This window comes from Eutrema salsugineum, unplaced genomic scaffold (assembly GCF_000478725.1).
Source record: "Eutrema salsugineum unplaced genomic scaffold, Eutsalg1_0 scaffold_3, whole genome shotgun sequence".
Classification (NCBI taxonomy): Eukaryota; Viridiplantae; Streptophyta; class Magnoliopsida; order Brassicales; family Brassicaceae; genus Eutrema; species Eutrema salsugineum.
Genome location: NW_006256756.1, coordinates 1913629 through 1932934, shown reverse-complemented (window position 1 = coordinate 1932934; position 19306 = coordinate 1913629). Strand labels below are relative to the sequence as shown.

The 19306-nt window shown below is 38.2% G+C and overlaps 4 protein-coding genes, 1 long non-coding RNA gene and 1 pseudogene across 7 annotated transcripts; 4 read left to right on the top strand and 2 right to left on the bottom strand.

The window, feature by feature from the left end:
- The first annotated feature begins 2572 nt into the window (after positions 1-2572).
- Positions 2573-4045, top strand: LOC112085147. Its single transcript, XM_024154174.1, has one exon. It carries the CDS (start codon positions 2573-2575, stop codon positions 4043-4045), a length of 1473 nt encoding a protein of 490 aa, XP_024009942.1.
- A 202-nt stretch (positions 4046-4247) lies between these two features.
- LOC112085503 lies at positions 4248-5366 on the bottom strand. The gene is made up of 3 exons (XR_002898802.1): positions 5175-5366; positions 4464-4572; positions 4248-4396 (listed from the first exon to the last, which is right to left on the bottom strand). It is a non-coding gene; the product is annotated as an uncharacterized LOC112085503 (long non-coding RNA).
- A 776-nt stretch (positions 5367-6142) lies between these two features.
- Positions 6143-7957, top strand: LOC18015039 (polyubiquitin). Its single transcript, XM_006396549.2, has 2 exons — positions 6143-6255; positions 6613-7957. The coding sequence occupies exon 2, from the start codon at positions 6613-6615 to the stop codon at positions 7756-7758; it is 1146 nt and encodes a 381-aa protein (XP_006396612.1). The 5' UTR covers positions 6143-6255; the 3' UTR covers positions 7759-7957.
- A 674-nt stretch (positions 7958-8631) lies between these two features.
- Positions 8632-11506, bottom strand: LOC18015038 (probable ADP-ribosylation factor GTPase-activating protein AGD13). 3 transcript variants are annotated; one of them, XM_006396545.2, is made up of 9 exons: positions 11317-11506; positions 10781-10856; positions 10513-10594; positions 10104-10179; positions 9823-9986; positions 9582-9729; positions 9372-9494; positions 9181-9276; positions 8632-9093 (listed from the first exon to the last, which is right to left on the bottom strand). In XM_006396545.2, the coding sequence occupies exons 2-9, from the start codon at positions 10818-10820 to the stop codon at positions 8812-8814; spliced, it is 1011 nt and encodes a 336-aa protein (XP_006396608.1). In that variant the 5' UTR covers positions 10821-10856; positions 11317-11506; the 3' UTR covers positions 8632-8811. The 3 variants fall into 3 exon arrangements, with proteins under 3 accessions (XP_006396608.1, XP_006396607.1, XP_024010489.1); XM_006396544.2 differs by having other exon boundaries at positions 9372-9488; XM_024154721.1 differs by lacking the exon at positions 11317-11506 and having other exon boundaries at positions 10781-11300.
- A 2190-nt stretch (positions 11507-13696) lies between these two features.
- Positions 13697-16132, top strand: LOC18014957 (annotated as a pseudogene).
- Positions 16133-17042: 910 nt separating this feature from the next.
- Positions 17043-19130, top strand: LOC18014956 (ferredoxin--NADP reductase, root isozyme 1, chloroplastic). The gene is made up of 5 exons (XM_006396542.2): positions 17043-17295; positions 17380-17433; positions 17767-18099; positions 18191-18410; positions 18500-19130. The coding sequence occupies exons 1-5, from the start codon at positions 17269-17271 to the stop codon at positions 18997-18999; spliced, it is 1134 nt and encodes a 377-aa protein (XP_006396605.1). The 5' UTR covers positions 17043-17268; the 3' UTR covers positions 19000-19130.
- Positions 19131-19306: the final 176 nt, after the last annotated feature.

Here is a 19306-nt window from a genome sequence, read left to right as displayed (position 1 = left end):
CGCAGATCAGAGCCTGTGTTCTGCATCGCGGAATGTGGAATATTGCAGCGATCCCTATGGTCGTAACAAAGTGGTCTCCCTTCACGGAGGAAGATATCCCGGAGCTGACGTCTATTCCAATGTGGGCGCACTTGCGAAAAGTTCCCATGAACATGTTTTCCTGGAAGGGATTGAGTTTTATCACCAGCACAGTTGGGGAACCAAAACATCTCCACCCAGAAACTGCAGCTTGTTCAAGTTTTGAGATAGCAAAGGTGTTTGTCAATGCAAATCTCACTAAAGAATTGCCCAAGACAATAAAATTCTCTAAAAATGGCAATGAATCACTGCTGGAATTCTCATACCCCTGGCTTCCACCAAAGTGCAACACGTGTAACAAATGGGGACATTTAGTTTCGTCTTGTGTGATTCATAAGAAAAAACGGGTGGATGATAGTATTGAGGAGGAAACTGCAGAACCAGAAGAGGGTGAAATCCGCAAAGAGCCTGAGGAGGTTCTTACACTTCAGACCAAATCAGCCTCGGTAGAGGGTGTTGAACTTATTGAAAAAGGGGATAATAGCGAGAGTGCAGAGAACACAGCTGATAAAGCAGAGCAATGGACAACCGTTTCACCTGCAAAGGGGGGCAGAAGTCCAAAAAAGATGCATACGGTGGCTGATGAAGCTCATATTTCTGCATCAAAGTTTGATATCCTCAGCAAATCGGGAGAGGAAGGGGAAATTTTAGAAGAGGAAGGGCAGGTGACCACTGACATCCATCAGCAATCTGTTCCTCCAACGATCCATCCGCAAAAACAAAAAGAGCAACACTCGGGAAAACCTGAAAGAGACAATGTCGAAGCTACTTTGGTAAGACAATCTCTTCCACGTGATTCCAAAAACAAGCACAAGTTCTTGGTGGAGACTTCTACTCAGGCATCTAAGGATACCCTTACTGCTGTGGGAAAAAAAGTCTCTCGCAAAAATAACTAAATGTCGAGTTTCTGTTGGAATGCGCGGATTCAACAAAACCTTTAAACATTCCATAGTTCGGGACTGGTTTCGGGAAACAGATATGCAGTTTGGTTGCTTGTTGGAGACGAGAGTAAGGGAAATTAAAGCTGGGAAGATTGTAGGTTCGCATTTCAGGGACTGGTCTTTCATGGCAAACTATGAATATAATCATCTTGGACGCATTTGGATTCTTTGGAGACCAACGGTTCGCTTGTCCCCTGTTTTCAAAAGCGAACAGATGGTAACCTGCTCGGTGTTAGCTGATGGAGCTGAAGAAGAATTTTTCTGCTGTTTCGTCTATGCACTGAATACGATTGAGGGGAGAAAGAGTCTGTGGGAAGATATGAAACATCACCAAGATTCACCAATGTTTCGTAATAAACCTTGGATGATCATGGGTGATTTTAATGAGATTTTGGAGACTGAAGAGCACTCCAATTTTGAAAATTCGCCAAACATCTCAATGGGAATGAGAGATTTTCAGGAAGTTGTAAGGCATTGCTCTTTACCTGATATGGGAGATCATGGACCACTTTTCACTTGGTGCAACAAGCGGGAAAAGGGCCTCATTTGCAAAAAACTTGACCGAGTTTTAGTAAATGACATATGGCTCTATCATCACTCGCAAGCTTATTGTGTGTTCGAGTCAGGGGGCTGTTCAGACCACTTGCGATGTCGGATTCAAATGGGTTCTCAGGGCACAAGGAAGAAGCGGCCATTCAAATTTATTAATTCAGTCGGAGGAATGGCTGAGTTTGCACCATTAGTTGCAGAACACTGGTCTAAAACAGAGGCGCTTTTCCACTCCACCTCTGCTCTATACCGATTTTCGAAAAAGCTGAAAACCTTGAAACCGGGCATTCGGGACTTGAGTAAAAGGAAGTTTGGGAACTTAGCGTTAAGATCAAAGCTGGCTTTTCAGGCGCTGTGTGAGAAGCAGGGCGCAACATTTATAAACCCGACACCAGATCGTATAAGAGAGGAGGCAGAGGCTTTTGAGAGGTGGCAGAGGGTAGCAACTCTTGAGGAGGAGTTCTACAAACAAAAAGCTAAATTACACTGGTTAGAGGTTGGTGATCAGAACACAAAGGTTTTCCACAATGCAGTTAAGGTCAGAGAGGCAAGAAATGGCATAAGGGAGATTCTATGCTCAAATGGTGACATCGTGAAAACTCAGGGTGAGATCAAAGAGGAAGCCGAGCGCTTCTTTCATGAGTTTCTCACCCACAAACCTGTTGACCTGGAGGAACCATCGATTCATAAATTGGAGGAACTGCTAGACTTTCGCTGTACGGCTGAGGATAGTAACCTACTTGTGAAAGAAGTGACAGAGGAGGAAATAACAAAGGTTCTGTTTAGTATGCCATCGAACAAATCTCCCGGCCCTGATGGGTATACTAGCGAGTTTTTTCGAGCAGCCTGGAAAACGATTGGAAAAGACTTTATTGTCGCTATTTGTCATGAGTATGAATGTTCTGACAAAAATGCTTGATGCTGCGGCAAAGAGAAGGGAAATTGGCTATCATCCTCGTTGTCAAAATCTCTCTCTCACTCACTTATGCTTCGCAGATGATGTTATGGTTTTCACAGATGGGAAACAAAGATCGATCGATGGAGTTCTAAAGGTCTTCCGCCAGTTTGCAAGGCTATCAGGTCTTCAAATCAGTGTGGAAAAATCGACGATCTATATGGCAGGTATATCACAAACTGAGCGAGAAGCCATTCTTGCAAATTTTCTTTTTGCCTCAGGTCAGCTGCCTGTGCGATACCTAGGCCTACCACTCTTGACAAAGTGTATGACAGTTGGAGATTACAAGCCCCTGATCGAAAAGATTCGAGGAAGAATCAGCTCTTGGACAATTCGACAGCTCTCGTATGCAGGGCGTCTTCAACTAATTCGGTCAGTTTTGATGAGCATAACGAACTTTTGGATGAATGCTTACCGTCTACCGAGTGCCTGTGTCCGCGAGATAGAGAAACTCTGCGCTGCTTTTCTATGGTCTGGTCCAAGCTTGAATACAAACAAATCAAAAGTGGCATGGAATATGATCACTCGAAAGAAAACCGAAGGAGGTCTTGGTTTAAGGCCACTCAAGGAGGTCAATACAGTTAGTGGTCTGAAGTTGATCTGGCGATTACTCTCACCAAATCAATCACTATGGAAGAAGTGGGTTTTTATGTATCTGATACGAAAGGATACCTTCTGGTCTGTAGGAGATAAACAGAATGCTGGTTCATGGATGTGGCGAAAAATTCTGAAATTTCGGCCTCGGGCAAGGGATTTTCACCGGGTTGAAGTTAAGAGTGGCAGTAATACATCCTTCTGGTATGATCACTGGTCGTCGCAGGGGAGACTCATCGAGTCTTTGGGAGTTAGAGAGTGCATCGACTTGGGCATTCCTCTAGAATCAACCCTTGAAGATGCATTCCTCACGCACAGACGGCGTCGTCATCGACATACTCTGCTAAACAGAGTTGAAGAGGAGATCGAAAACGCAAAAACTAACGCGGCTGCAGGTGTGGAAGATGTGGCTAAATGGATGTGTAGACCTGGCGTTTACAAGGACAGATTTAAATCCAAAGAAACTTGGATGATCATAAGGGAACACCACCTCCGGTGCGATTGGAGCGACACTGTCTGGTTTAAATACGCAACTCCAAAGTACAGTTTTTTGCTTTGGACTGCAATGCACGACAGATTGGCCACAGGGGATTGCATCCTATATTGGAATGCAAATGTGGACACATCTTGTTCCTTATGTCATCACCCTTTGGAGACACGACAAGATCTCTTTTTTGAGTGTGCCTATGCGAAACAGGTTTGCGAACCACTCGTCAAAGGCATTCTCACCAACACATACACTTGCAACTGGGATGACATCTTGCGCATTCTTAGAGACCACAACATCGACAAAACCTCTCTATTTATCCTTAGATATGTTTTCCAAGCAACAATCTACGGTCTATGGAGAGAAAGGAACGCGCAGCGGCATGGAGAAAACCCCTCTCCACCTCAGAGATTGATAAAGGTTATTGATAAGACGATTTGAAATCGTCTAAGCTCTATTCGATCTAAGGGAGTGAAGGACTATGAAAATGGTCTGGTTTACTGGTTTGGCACCAGACTCTGATGTAATATTTTTCTTTTCACCACTTAAAACAATGATGCACTTGATGTAAAACAGTTTTTTGATTGAATACAATTTTACATTCTTTCAAAAAAATAAATTGTGCAACAAAAAAAATTTCTGTGGATATTATCCTAGTGAAAGTTTAGGGTACGAAGAAGCATTATACTGTTTTAACTGGTCTTTAATTTTAGTTGACCTCTCTGCAATCTGCTCTTTCCTTTTCACCTTTCAATCTTTCTTAAAGTTTCTTGCTTTCCGTTTTACAGCTTTCTGCAAATATTGTAACAACCCATAAGAAATTTGAGCTGAAATTGGGAATTTGCTGTTATTAAAATACCTCTTGTCGAAAGCAGCGATCAAGCTTCACAAAAATGAGCTCTGTGCATTCTCCAAGGTAACTTTAGGATCGGGTGGTCTAAATAACATTTATGAGATTCTTCAATGATCTGGCATATAGGAGGTACAAGATCAAACGTTTTACATCAAAATATAGTAATGTTAGCACCTACATTGGGAGTGTTTACTACTAGTAGTACAAGATCAAATGTTTTTGTATTAAATGTTCAAAATGTTGACAATAATGTTTTTTTTCTAGTATTCGTTTAGGAATGTTTGTCCAAATCTGGTCAAAGCTTAACCGCATCAAACACAATTTTGAAAACCCACCAACTCAAAAACATGATAGAGAATGAAACATTAGCCATGATGAGCTAAAGAACTCACTTTCAGAAATATTTTACTTCTAGAAGAACAAAATTAGAAATCTCCTGCGACATCAATGGAAATAATGTAAAATCATATCTTTCACAGAGAAGAGCAGATCTTATCAAGCAAAATAACCAATGTGTTTTACCAAAAAAATAAAAAATAAAAAAATAACCAATGTGACTACGAATACTTTTAGTATAACTACCAATGGATAAGTTTCCTTCTTCCTAAGAACAGATCATAAAGGAGTTTCCAGATACGTAAGCAACAGAAGAGACGAAGCAGAATCTCAATTATGATGGCTTATGGTAATGTAACTTAGTGTTTACGCAGAACTAACCATTTTACACCCAAATCGATTCTCTCAAGTCTCAATGTCCGATTTAACGAGAAACTTAACAACCACATAGTTTTAGGTGAAACTGAAACTTCCATAACAAATCTCAGCAAATTCACATCGAGAAATCGAACAACAAAAAAGGAGACGAAGAATATCGCCTGAGAGAGAAATAATTCACGCTGAGAATTCGAATGGGCATTGAAATTGGGGGAGGAACAAAAAAAAAAAAAAAAAATGGGGGAGGAACAGAACCGGGTCAACGATTTAGGTTAATGGGCCGGATCATACTTTTTAAAACGCTGCGTTTTCATAGCTGCTTTCAGTGTGTTGTATTAACAAGGTTAATATGGGCCGTTTATAAGAAAATCATTCTCGGATGCAAAAAATGCAAATATTTTGTTTTTTGTTTTAAATGGGAAATATGAGATGTCCCCCAAGGTTCATGCATGTATCCAATAACTTTAGTTTTCTAAACAAGTGTGGGTTATTTCCCAAAATTTCCTAATATAATAAATCCAAAATTAAAAGCCCACTTGCATCACAAAACTAAAAAAAATACAAATAACAAAAGAAAAGGAATTCTCGAAAAGACGAGATAGACTTTGATACCCATGCTTTAAATTATTGGCATTTTTCGCCCCTTCGTTGATTAAAAGTATAGAAAGATAATAACATCGATCGTGACGATCGTTAAATCATAACGTCGGCTTCTGTTACGGCCGTTAGAAATTGTGGTTGTCGACGAATTAGTAAGAAACGGCGTTAAAAGAGGTTGCTGCCGGAACACGGATAGTGGTTATCATCAACTCAAAGCACAAAAATACTTTTCCTCACCTAAAAATTAAGGCAATGATATTAATTTAGGTTGCGTGTAAACAACGCTCACGACACGTAATTTTACACACGTGTCGATTTTTGATTGCTTATTGCTTGACCGCCATACCTTTCTCGTGACCTAATATGGTCCTCGACTACTCATCCTTTTCTATAAATCAATAACTTAAGTCCTCTTCGTCTTCACAATTCGATTTTCTAAATCAAAAACACTTATCTCAATTCTCCAACGCGACTTACGATCAAGGTAAATTTCTGATTTCTTCTTCGATTACGCGTGTTTCGTTGGATCGCAGTTGATTCTCTTACTTCTCTTTGAATTTGATTCGGTTAAAGAAGGCGAATATTTCAGTTTCACCAAATAGATCCTCTCTTGATTTTCGATTAGGGTTCGTGTAATTCATAGATCTGTGTTCTTATCTGTCGATCCGTGATTTTTTCCAGATTTCTGTTATTAATTTTTGATCGAGTCTGATTCTTGTTTACGCGATTTTGATTTCGGAATATCGAAGCGAATTCTTATTGTTGCCGATTGTTTCGTCTCCAATTGATCTGAGTCTGATTTCACAATTAGGTTATTGATCTTCGATTTTCTGAATTTCAGATGCAGATCTTTGTTAAGACTCTCACCGGCAAGACTATCACCCTCGAGGTGGAAAGCTCTGACACCATCGATAACGTTAAAGCCAAAATCCAGGATAAGGAAGGAATTCCTCCGGATCAGCAGAGGCTTATCTTCGCCGGAAAGCAGTTGGAAGACGGCCGGACTTTGGCCGATTACAACATCCAGAAGGAATCCACCCTTCACTTGGTCCTCAGGCTCCGTGGTGGTATGCAGATCTTCGTCAAAACCCTAACGGGAAAGACGATCACTTTGGAGGTCGAGAGTTCTGACACCATCGACAACGTGAAGGCTAAGATCCAAGACAAGGAGGGAATCCCACCAGACCAGCAGAGGTTGATCTTCGCCGGAAAGCAGCTCGAAGATGGCCGTACTCTTGCGGACTACAACATCCAGAAGGAGTCGACCCTTCATCTAGTGCTCAGGCTCCGTGGTGGTATGCAAATCTTCGTGAAAACTTTGACCGGAAAGACCATTACTTTGGAGGTTGAGAGCTCTGACACCATCGACAACGTGAAAGCCAAAATTCAAGACAAGGAAGGTATCCCCCCGGACCAGCAGAGGTTGATCTTCGCCGGCAAGCAGCTTGAGGATGGTCGCACCTTGGCCGATTACAATATCCAGAAGGAGTCAACACTTCACTTGGTCTTGCGTCTTCGTGGTGGTATGCAGATCTTTGTGAAGACTCTTACCGGCAAGACAATCACACTGGAGGTTGAGAGCTCCGATACCATCGACAACGTGAAGGCCAAGATCCAGGACAAGGAAGGTATCCCTCCGGACCAGCAGCGTCTCATCTTCGCTGGAAAGCAGCTTGAGGATGGTCGCACCTTGGCCGATTACAACATTCAGAAGGAGTCCACTCTTCACTTGGTCCTCAGGCTCCGTGGTGGTATGCAGATTTTCGTCAAGACCCTGACCGGGAAGACCATCACCCTTGAAGTCGAGAGCTCCGACACCATTGACAACGTCAAGGCCAAGATCCAGGACAAAGAAGGGATTCCTCCAGATCAGCAGCGTCTCATCTTCGCTGGAAAGCAGCTCGAGGATGGTCGCACCTTGGCCGATTACAACATCCAGAAGGAGTCGACTCTTCACTTGGTCCTCCGTCTTCGTGGTGGGCTCTAGAATCATATTTCGTGCGTCTCTGGTTTTAAAAGTCGTTTCTGTTTCCTTTCTTTAAAGACTTCGCGTGTTCTGTGTTTTGGGGCCATGTAAAGCCCCTAGATAAATAATTGATGGAACTATGTTTGCGTTCTGATCTATCCTTTCGTTCTAAGACAAATCGAATTCCTCTATTTGAATATATATCATATCTGCCTTTATCCTCGTCTGTCTCAACATTCTTATGTGCTTGTTTGTGGTTAAGTGTTTTACCTTTTGCTAGATATTCTTTGGTCAGTGTCATCACTTGATTTGTCAGTGTCACGGTGGATTCATCCTCCACGCCCATATTATGACCGGAGAGCGATAACCTAGTCAGTTTCAGATTCTCTCCTCCAAATAACTTGTAAATCTCTTAAGTGTCCACACTTGGGTCTCAAGTCTCATTGCCTGGGTTCTCTTTACTGAGTTGGTTGTGTATTGTTGGAACGCAGCGGTGATACGTATCTCTTGCACGTCTGATGCCTTAAAAGGGGTTTTTGCAAGGATCTCTTGACTTTAGGTGAAATGTTTGTGCTTATTCCATAAGCCTTATTGGGTTGTCTTCTCAACCTTAACCGTGTGGTTAATACAGAATCAGTTCAGAGTAATATGCTTGGAGATTCAATGAGAATGTTGTTGCCTCATAATCAGGAGCTTATAGCAAATAGGGGATTTGTCCCAGTAAAAACAAGGGACAATACAAGAGATGTCTGAGGGGAAACTGCATGATGCCTTGGTTTAACAAGGGAGATAACGTTTCCTCCTTCAAGTTAATTTTGTTTTGTGGAAAGTTTAAAGCGTTGAAGAGACGACTTTGGTTGGTATATTCATTGATGATATCAGGTGAAGAATGTATGCAATTAAAATGATATATCTTTCTTCTTTTCCATCAATCAAGATGTTACACAACCCATTGGGTTTAGACAAACATAAACAAACAAACAAACAAACAAAAACATCTTCTGGTGAAGTGAGATCAAAACTCGGAAAATAGTAACAACATAAGGAATCATGAACCAACATGAGACTAATTGATTATTGGTCAAGTGGCAGCCATTCCATTTCTAGCTCTAATTCTCCAGACTCTACGTTTTGTAGTTTGATTTGAACCTCCTGCTTCACTTTTCCATCGACAATGTTAATGATACTGTCATCTATAAGCGGATTATCATGCGACTTTAGCCACTTCCCAATCTGCATATCCCCAAACATTTCAGGATCCCCAAATGCCATTGCAGATGTTATCAGAGGTTGGATATCAATCTCAGCTTCTCCCATTATATCATCTGCAGAAAATGTATCATAATCGTACACTTGCTGCAATCACAGAGATCCCCCAGTAAGCTTTTAATCGATAACCCAACTCATTCAGTAGAAAACTCCATCTGCATATGATTAGCTTACCAATTTCACTGGGCCATAGCTCTCAGGAACGGATAGCATGAGTTCTTGATTCCATACCGGGTTCAAATTACTATTCACAACAGTTGTCTGAAGTTTCTGAACATTAAACCAAGAACGGCAATAATTTCAAGATTCACACAAAAGTCCTATAGATGCAGGTTAGTAAAAACAGACACAAAGAGATCACTTACTTGCTTCCCTAGATTCAACACAACATATGGATCACTTGACATCATGTCTCTGATGGCTAAGTTAGTACCTTTCTTAACAGTCACCTTCAACATTCCAATAAACTCTACCATTCCTTCCTGAAACTGTCAAATTTTACATATCGATCTCTACAAGAAGATTATATATGTCAAAGAAACTGTTAACAAAAAGCTGCAAGTTGGAAGCTTTACTATCTTCTTTGATGATGAATTTGTGCGAAAACTATCCATGATCTTTCGAGAAAGACTTGATGTAAGAAAAGCTGAATTCTTTTTCGAGCACTTCCCGGATGAAATCCGCAAGCTTGGTTTCAGAAACTCTTGGAGTTCATATTTTGACCTAAACAAAAGATTCAAGATTTTGAGTAATTCATTCAACAAAGATTCAAGATTTCTTTCTTTTTTTTTTTTTTTTTGTGTTTTGAATCACTACCTAATGAATCTCATACGCTGATCATGACTAACATCAGGTCCAGGCTTGGAGCTTCCTTCGGGTACAAAAGCTTCGTAAATTGAATTAGCAGAAGCATTTCCTCCAATTTCAATCATGGCGTCGACTTCCTCATCTGACCATTCATCAAGTGTCACAGACAAGACCTGGAGAAACCAAACAAATGAGTACACATCAAAAGAATTCAGTTTCTCTTGAGTAATAAAGAGAAGAAGAGACAAACAAACAAACCAAAAACCAAAATATAATAGAAGCTATATCACCTTTGAGATATGAGTGCCGAGGCTTCTGTGCACACCGCAACATTTTAAGCAAATGAATACTCCGATATTTGCTGATCTGAAAAAGAAACCACTAACTGATTAAAACAGAAACAAAAACGATATGAAACAAATTAACACAAAGATGCATAATTAAAGACACAAGCACATAATACGTATTAGTAGCTTTTGGTCATGATTAAGAAAATGTGAGAACTTTAATGGTGCTAGGCTTTGAAGGTTGTAGATTTTTCCGCTAAACGAACAAAGAATATGCATAGCCAATACATATATTAGCTTTGATTAGACATGATCAAAAGTTTCCAGCTTATCAAGAAACTACATGAGGATCATACAAGAAATCAAATTCTGAAATAAGAAATTGAGAGGAGGCTTAACGGTGATAACTTACGCCCATTTAGGATCAGAAGCGCCACAATCAGCGCAGACTCGGTTATCAGGTTGGTTTAAAAGATCTCTTATCCTCCTTTTACCTGTTAAAAAACATACACAAAATGTATTGAGTCACAACATAACCAAGAAACTTAAAAACCATTTTGTGAATTGTCCACATCAACTAAAACTACAAAACATGAAAAAAATTCCAGAAATTGCTCTGAATCTTATGAAATTCATCACACAATCGTGAAAATCAGAATAATCAATTAGTTTTGTCATACCTGAGCCAGGCTTACCGAGTCCGGCTGCATAATTGCTCATTGCTCTTTCAAGAAACAACAATCATCAAACAAAATCCTACATAGAACCAAACAAAAAATTTACCCATCACGAACAAATTTGTTCTAATGAAGACAAAAAAAGAAAGTTCCAATATTTCTTAAGGAAACCAAACTGAATTTACTATTAAACGTCGACATTATTGTGGATTTCAGAACAAAAAAATGGGGGCAATCACAGGAAAGAATCGTCGGAAGATTTATACTTTCAATATCATCCTTCTGTATTTGGATTCCCCACACTAAAGATTCAAAATTTAAAAAAACAAAAACCCAATATAAACAAATACAAAAGTTGATCCTTTGAGCATTCGTGAAGAACATGTCAATGGACGATAACCCGGAAACAGGACCAAGTCCATTAATCTAATTAATTTACAAAGGAAGGAATTAGGGATTGAATGATCTAAAAGATATGAAACAAGAAACATATACGGAACTGGAATTGAGAGATAGAGAGAGAGATTTGGTGTTCTTACAAATCTTTGGGGAAAGGATAGATAGAGAAAAGATTTACAAATACAAATGGCAAATGATAATCTGCAAATGACGAATACGTGCTCACTTTTATTTTTTTTTGTTTTCTTAATGTCTTCCAATTTTTTTTAATAAAGAAATTAGAGCAAATTGTTAATTTAAGTAAAAAGCGACAATTAGTCAATTAACCATTGTGTGGTCATTTGCCTTTTCCAATGCAGAGTCTGTAGAGAAAACATGGTTTTATAATAATGTAGAGAAAACATGGTTTTATACTAATGAAGAAACATAAGAAAAAGGGAAATTACCTAAAATATACCAAAAGTTTCCTAATATTACTAGAGAGACCCAGTTTTACATTTGATACAAAATGGACCCTGGATATTACTTGTATCCCATTTAAAACTCATAATATTACGATTATGCCATTTTAAAAAAAGAGGTGAAAAGTTTTGAGATTTTACATCAGATTTATTTATCTCATTTATCTCATTTACTGAAAAGTAACTTTTCATCTTCTCTTCTTTCTTTTATCTCCACGGCCGACACCCTCTTTGCGTCGTCGGAACCCGAGATTCCGGTTTAACGGACAGATCTCTTCGACTTTGCAAGCGGCGGTCGCCTCAAATCTTCGACTTCGACTTCGACTTGGCAAGCGTCGGTGGTCTCAAATCTGCGAGTTCAGAAGACAATGCTCATCGACTTGCATCGCGGCACGGCTACTCTCCCTTAATCCGATATCTGTAATAACGGTTCCGGTAAGGGTTTGGGCTGTAACAAGTCTACTCAGACATAGATAACTTTATTAAGTCTACAGATCAAAAAGTCTAGGACCACGTTTTCATATATCTGCCTCCAATAACATTAAGTCTGCTCACTAAGTCTACCTCTTCTAAAGTTTACAGAATAAGTCTAAATCCAAAATAAGTCTACGAAGTCATATTTCCTAGAACAAGTCTACACTAAAAGTCTACACTATAATAGATTACTTGATTAAGTCTACCGTCCAACAAGTCTAAACCATCATATTAAAAAATCTGCCTGTAAAAACAGTAAGTCTACTCTATAAGTCTACCTCTACATAGGTTTCCATAATAAGTCTAAATCGGCAATAAGTCTACGAAGTCAGATTTCCTCGTTTCTACTTAAGTCTATACTGTCAAAGAACAAGTCTAAACTAAAAGTCTACACAGACATAGATAACTTTATAAAGTCTACAGACCAAAAAGTCTAGGACTACGTTTCCATATATCTGCCTCCAATAACATTAAGTCTGCTCACTAAGTCTACCTCTTCTGAGGTTTACAGAATAAGTCTAAATCCAAAATAAGTCTACGAAGTCATATTTCCTCATTTCCATTTAAGTCTGCTTCGTCGAAGAACAAGTCTACACTAAAAGTCTACACTATAATAGATTACTTGATTAAGTCTACCGTCCAACAAGTCTACACCATCATATTAAAAAATCTATCTGTAAAAACAGTAAGTCTACTCTATAAGTCTACCTATACATAGGTTTCCATAATAAGACTAAATCGGCAATAAGTCTACGAAGTCAGATTTCCTTGTTTCCAATTAAGTCTATACTATCAAAGAACAAGTCTAAACTAAAAGTCTACACACACATAAATAACTTTATTAAGTCTACAGACCAAAAAGTCTAGGACTACGTTTCCATATATCTGCCTCTAATAACATTAAGTCTGCTCACTAAGTCTACCTCTTCTGAGGTTTACATAATAAGTCTAAATCCAACATAAGTCTACGAAATCATATTTCCTCGATTCCATTTAAATCTACACGTTAAACGAATAAGTCGACATTAAAAGTCTACAGTCAAATAAATTACATAACTAAGTCTACGAATTCAAAAGTCTACCTTTACAGTCTTACGACAGAAAATAAATCTACATGGTCTACCAAATAAGTCTACCAATTAAGTCTACAATATCATGAAGTACAACGCACAAGTCTACCAAAATCGTTAAGTCTATTCAAATTCAATATGTCTACGTTATCAAAATCCGTAGACATATTTTTGTCGGTGGTGTAAAAGCGGTAGCAATATTGTAAATATTCACCTCGTTCTAATAAAAACATAATGGCAATTTCGTTATTATGTTTTTTGATAAGAAAAAAATGACACAAAGAGCATCAAATTTTTCTCTTTGGAGCATTAATGTCGTCACAAAGATGAAACCTCGTAATCCCTTTCCATAAGAGGAAAGCACGAACTTTCTCTCGAATCTTCCATTTCTGAAAATATACACTCGAAAACTTGCTCCCCAATTTTTCTCTTCTCTCCTTATAATTAAACACACACACAACACACACATCACTTGCTTAACCATCTCATCTTCACCACCTGAGAAACTGATAACAATGGCGTCGAGTTTCTTCGCTCAAAGAATCCCTTCTGTTTCCGCGATTTTCTCGGTTTACACATCTCTCTCTGCTTTCACGATCCTATTCCGAACCATTCTCAATGAGATCATTCCCGTTAAAGTCCGTGACTTTCTCGTCTCCAAATTCACAGACTACTTTTCTTCTCATTTCAACTCAAATTTCACCTTCATCATTCAGGAGCAGTGCGATTACGTAACGAATCAGACTTTCCGTGCAGCAGAAACTTACTTGCCGACACTTCTCGCCGGAACCTCCACCGGAAGTCTTCTTGTCCGTTCGATCAACCTCAAGAACCCGATGGCTAAACCGAGATACGGAATCCCGGTTAAAGCCAAAATCACCGATGAATTCCAAGGCATCCCTCTCGAATGGACTCTTCACTCTGAAAAAACGATAACCCTTACCAGGGTAAACAAAAACGGTAACTTTTCTAAACATGTAACCTTAAAATTTGGGTTTTTTTTCCAATCACTCTTCTAATCTGAGTCTATTTATGTATTTACACTAAAACTTGGGCATGTAAAAAATGAAGCACTAAAATTTAGAGATGTTAAGAAAGTCGAAGACTTTTCAAAGTAGTCGTCTAATCTGAGTCTAATTACGTTTTACTATGCTTCATTTCCTAATTAATTCTCATTTCTGACATTATTTGTAAAAATACTAAAAAATTTAGTGTGTAAAAGAGAAGCCCTTAAAATTTGGAAAAGTTAAAAAAAACTATAAAAATTGCAGATGTTAAAAAGAAACCCTAAAATTTGGGGATTTTTCTCAATTACTCTTCTAATCTGAGTCTAATTATGTTTTATCATCCTTTTACTTCGTAATCGATTCTCTTTTCTGACATTATTATGTAAAACACTAAAATTTGGGCATATAAAAAAAAGAAGCACTAAAATTTGGAGATGTTAAAATGGAAATCGTTAAAGTCTGAGGACTTTTCAAATTGGTCGTCTAATCTGAGTCTAATTACGTTTTACTATGCTTTATTTCCTAATTAATTATTTTCTGACATTATTTGTAAAAACACTAAAATTTAGAATGTAAAAAAAGAAGCACTTAAAATTTGTAAATGTTAAAAAAAAAAATATAAAATTTGCAGATGTTGAAAAGAAACCCTAAAATTTGGGGATTTTTTCAATCATTATTTTAATCTGAGTCTAATTACGTTTGTATATGTCTTATTTCGTTCTTCATTCTCATTTCTGACATTATTACGTAAAACCTTAAAATTTGGGGATGTTACAAAAGACGCCCTAAAATTTGGGGATTTTCATTCACCTGAGTCTAATTACGTTTTATATGCTTTATTTTGAAATTATTCGTATTACTTAACACTAACTTGTACGTAATTGATGTGTGTTTGGGGGTTCAGGTACTTTCATTTGACATGTAAGAAGGAGTTTAGGGACATGATAATGTCAGATTACTTCACATACATCGCAAAATCATCAGTGGATATATTGAAACACATAGAAAATCTCAAGATCCACACTTACAATCCACATAATCGGGAATGGGAATCAGCAGTCTTCCAACATCACACGACATTTGAAACCTTAGCAATGGAAACTGAGCTAAAGAACACATTGATCCGTGACCTAGACGCTTTCTCCAAAGGCAAAAACTTCTTCAAAACCGTAGGACGAGCTTGGAAACGTGGTTATCTTCTTTACGGTCCTCCTGGAACCGGAAAATCATCGCTTGTTGCTGCAATTGCTAACCACATGAAGTATAGTATCTATGATCTTCAGATTCAGAGCGTTGCAGATGATGCAATGCTTAGACAGATTCTTACTTCAACCGAGAACCGTTCGATTCTTCTCATCGAAGATCTTGATTGCAGTGGAACGGATGCTTCTTGTAGAAACGTAAATCAAGATGAGAAAGAGGGTGGCGAGAATCAGAACAAAAAGAAGAAGAAGGAGGTTTATGAGTATATATAATTTATAAACTTCATTAATCTTCACAAAACTGTATCTCTGATTTTTGTGTTCTGATTCTTGTTCTTTTGTGGTTTAGGTAACTTTGTCTGGTCTACTAAACTTTGTGGACGGTTTATGGTCAAGCTGTGTAGAGGAACGGATCATAATATTCACAACAAATCACAAGGAGAAACTCGATCCGGCATTGCTGAGACCAGGAAGAATGGATGTTCATGTACTCATGGACTACTGTACGCCTGTTGTTTTCAAGAAACTCGCTGCATTGTATCTTGAAATCGAGAAACACGATATGTTTGAGCCTATTGAAAAGATATTTCTTGAGGTGAAAGCAACTCCAGCTGAGGTCACTGAGCAGCTTATGGTGAGCAAGAATCCGGATATTGCGCTTAGGGGCCTTGTTGAGTTTCTCCTTAGCAAGAAGCTGACTAAAAAGAATGAAGATACTGAAATTAAAGAAGCAGAAGCATAAAAGGCTTCAGGGATCCATTAAAGTAGTTAAGTACAAATTATGAAGTAAAAAACTATGACTTAAGTAGAATTCTGTCTCATTTTCATTTGGGATTTAGTGGGAGTGTAGGACTGATGGATCCATGGAACTGGAAGTAGTTCAGTTATTCAGTAGTCATATAGAAACTAATTAGTAATGTAAGTAGCTCAGTTGTCTCAGTTATCACAATTGGGATTTTAATAGGACTGATTGAAACTAATTATAAGAGAAAAAGGCTACTTGTCCTTGTTATTATCTCTGATTGTATTTTCAGAACCAGTTGCTTCTTTCAAGATGCAAATTGGTCTTGTCACTAGCTAGCTTTATCATTTGAAGTAAAACAAATTCATGAATTAAGTCTCCAGAATCAGGAATTCAAGATAGTTTGATATGATCAGCAATCAGTAACTAGATATTAGATATATATAAGAACATCATTTAACAGATGGTAATATTTATCTACAGTTTTTTTTTGTTGACTTTGCTTAAAGAGAAATAAAATGCAACAACTCCACAAGAAATTTACTGAATGTTTTTTTTTTTTTTTTTAAATTGTTGAATTCAAGTCACCTGCAACTTGTAAAATTTCAAAACCTATACAGAGATATCAAATAGGAATTTTCTTAAAATTTTGGACCAAAAACAAAAAAAAAACAAAAAAAAATTTCTTAACTCTTTCCAGTGAAATAAAATTTGCAGAAACAATAAAGACACAGAATTTGGTGAGAATACAAAAACAAAAACAAAAACAACACAGAACGAGAAACAAAAGGAACATAGTATAGTAGTAACAGTAAGAGACGTAGTGTCATTTAATTGCATCCCAAATAAAATAATCAAAAGAGAAAGTTATAAAGAATTGAGCAATAATTTGACCACCAGGATCTCTCTCGAGGAGCCAACCAATTGAGAATTTGCAGACAGTGTGGGCTGTTTTTTTGTTGGTTTGTGTCTTTTCTGGGCCTCGAAAGGATCTTCTTCTTCTCACCCTTTCACTATAAACCCAGAAAATCCTCTGTAACTTTTGTTTCTCGATCATTCTTTACTCGATTGCGATCTAATTCTTATAATCATATTCTTTTTCGTCTGGAGAAAATCTCATCCTTTTCTCCATCGCCATGGCTCTCTCAACACACCCATCTCAGGTTTTTTTAATGGGTTTGCTATTATATACTCGTTTACTTTACTTCCTGTGATATATATTCGGATTTTGGTTTTTTGAATTTCAGATGTCTGTTGCACTTCCCACTGGAATTGATGGGTCGAGCCGATCTATGATTAAGGTGAACAAAACTGATCTTAGACTAATCAAATACCGAGCTATGTTGTTTCAGATGCTTAGATGGTCCTGGAATTTGTTGTCTTTGTTATTTGTTGTGGGTTTAGTTCTGATGTCGACTTGTAGTGAATTTAGTCTTGAAAGGTACAGTCTTTAGAAGTAAAAGATGAAAAATCTGCCTCCTGAAACTGGATTTTGTATCTATTGAGAAATGAAATTGGAATCCTTTGGGGATATCTAGTATTTCTTTTGCATCTCATTTAGAAAGTGGAAGGAGCTAATTTGAAAAGAGTCTCCATTAATTTATGTGTAACGTTGACCTTTAATTCTGTCTCAGGTGCAAAGTATAAGCTTCACTGAGAAGTCATGGGGTCCTCTTCTGAGATTAGATTCGAAATCCAGGAAACTAAGTTTGAAAAAACGGTCCACTATATGTATGTCACTTCAGCAAGCAAGCAGATCCAAAGTCTCAGTTACTCCTCTAGAACTTGAAGATCCCAAAGAGACTCCTTTAAACTTGTACAAGCCTAAGGAGCCTTATACAGCGACGATTGTTTCTGTAGAGAGAATTGTTGGTCCACAAGCACCTGGAGAGACTTGCCACATTGTAATTAATCATGATGGCAATGTTCCTTATTGGGAAGGACAGAGCTATGGAGTGATTCCTCCTGTAAGTGGTTCACTTGCAGAAATGTGTGTTTTTTTAACTTTTTTAAAAAACTTTTGTTGATTTATAATGGCATCACCTTTTGCTTCAATAGGGTGAGAATCCTAAGAAACCTGGTGCTCCTCACAATGTACGCCTTTATTCGATTGCATCAACAAGATATGGAGATTCTTTTGATGGCAAGACAGCTAGTCTATGTGTCCGTCGAGCTCTTTACTATGATCCAGAGACGGGAAAGGAAGATCCTTCCAAAGCTGGTGTGTGTAGTAACTTCTTGTGCAATGCTAAACCCGGGGATAAAGTCAAAATCACCGGTAAGTTAGTTATGTGTTTCACAGAAACAGATCGGTACAAAGTAAAAACCTGTTCTTTTGTTGAACATGATCTGATATCGTTGAAACAGGTCCTTCGGGAAAGGTAATGCTTTTACCTGAAGATGATCCAAAAGCAACTCACATAATGATAGCTACTGGAACCGGAGTTGCTCCATACAGAGGATATTTGCGGCGTATGTTTATGGAGAATGTTCCTAATTTCAAGTTTGATGGACTCGCGTGGCTCTTCCTCGGTGTGGCTAACTCAGACAGTCTTCTCTACGATGAAGAATTCGCTGGTTACCTCAAGGACAATCCAGAGAATTTCAGGTACGATAAAGCGTTGAGCAGAGAAGAGAAGAACAAGAAAGGAGGGAAAATGTATGTGCAGGACAAGATTGAAGAGTATAGCGACGAGATATTCAAACTTCTTGACAATGGAGCTCATATCTACTTTTGTGGGCTTAAAGGAATGATGCCAGGGATTCAAGATACGCTCAAGAGAGTCGCGGAAGAGCGAGGCGAGAGCTGGGAGAAGAAACTTACTCAGCTCAGGAAGAACAAGCAATGGCATGTTGAAGTTTATTGAGTTTTGTAATAGTAGTCTCTCTGTATTTTCTACATCTCTGCAGTTGAATAAATTGTGTGATGATCCATTTTTATGGATGATAAGACTCAGATAGCTTAGACTGATTTTCTATTTGAATGGTTAAGTTATTGCTACGTGGCTTGGTTATGGTTCAGATACGGTTTTTTCGTTATCGACGATTCAGAATATGATTTTGAAATTTCGGTTCGGTTTGACAAAACCATGCTTAATGCTTTAATGGAAACGTCGTCGCTAGCATTAGCTTATGACGATACTACCCTTGATTTGAGCTGAAATTGCAGTCGTA

Excerpts from the sequence above, each read along its gene's own strand:
- LOC18015039 (XM_006396549.2), top strand. The coding sequence starts at position 6,613 with ATGCAGATCTTTGTTAAGACTCTCACCGGCAAGACTATCACCCTCGAG.
- LOC18015038 (XM_006396545.2), bottom strand. The coding sequence starts at position 10,820 with ATGAGCAATTATGCAGCCGGACTCGGTAAGCCTGGCTCAG. Across the intron at positions 9,730-9,822 it reads CAGCGTATGAGATTCATTAG|GTCAAAATATGAACTCCAAG; the intron begins GTAGTGATTCAA and ends TCTTTTGTTTAG. Across the intron at positions 9,495-9,581 it reads ATTCATCATCAAAGAAGATA|TTTCAGGAAGGAATGGTAGA; the intron begins GTAAAGCTTCCA and ends AAAATTTGACAG.
- LOC112085147 (XM_024154174.1), top strand. The coding sequence starts at position 2,573 with ATGGTTTTCACAGATGGGAAACAAAGATCGATCGATGGAGTTCTAAAG.
- LOC18014956 (XM_006396542.2), top strand. The coding sequence starts at position 17,269 with ATGGCTCTCTCAACACACCCATCTCAG. Across the intron at positions 17,296-17,379 it reads TCTCAACACACCCATCTCAG|ATGTCTGTTGCACTTCCCAC; the intron begins GTTTTTTTAATG and ends TTTGAATTTCAG. Across the intron at positions 17,434-17,766 it reads CGAGCCGATCTATGATTAAG|GTGCAAAGTATAAGCTTCAC; the intron begins GTGAACAAAACT and ends ATTCTGTCTCAG.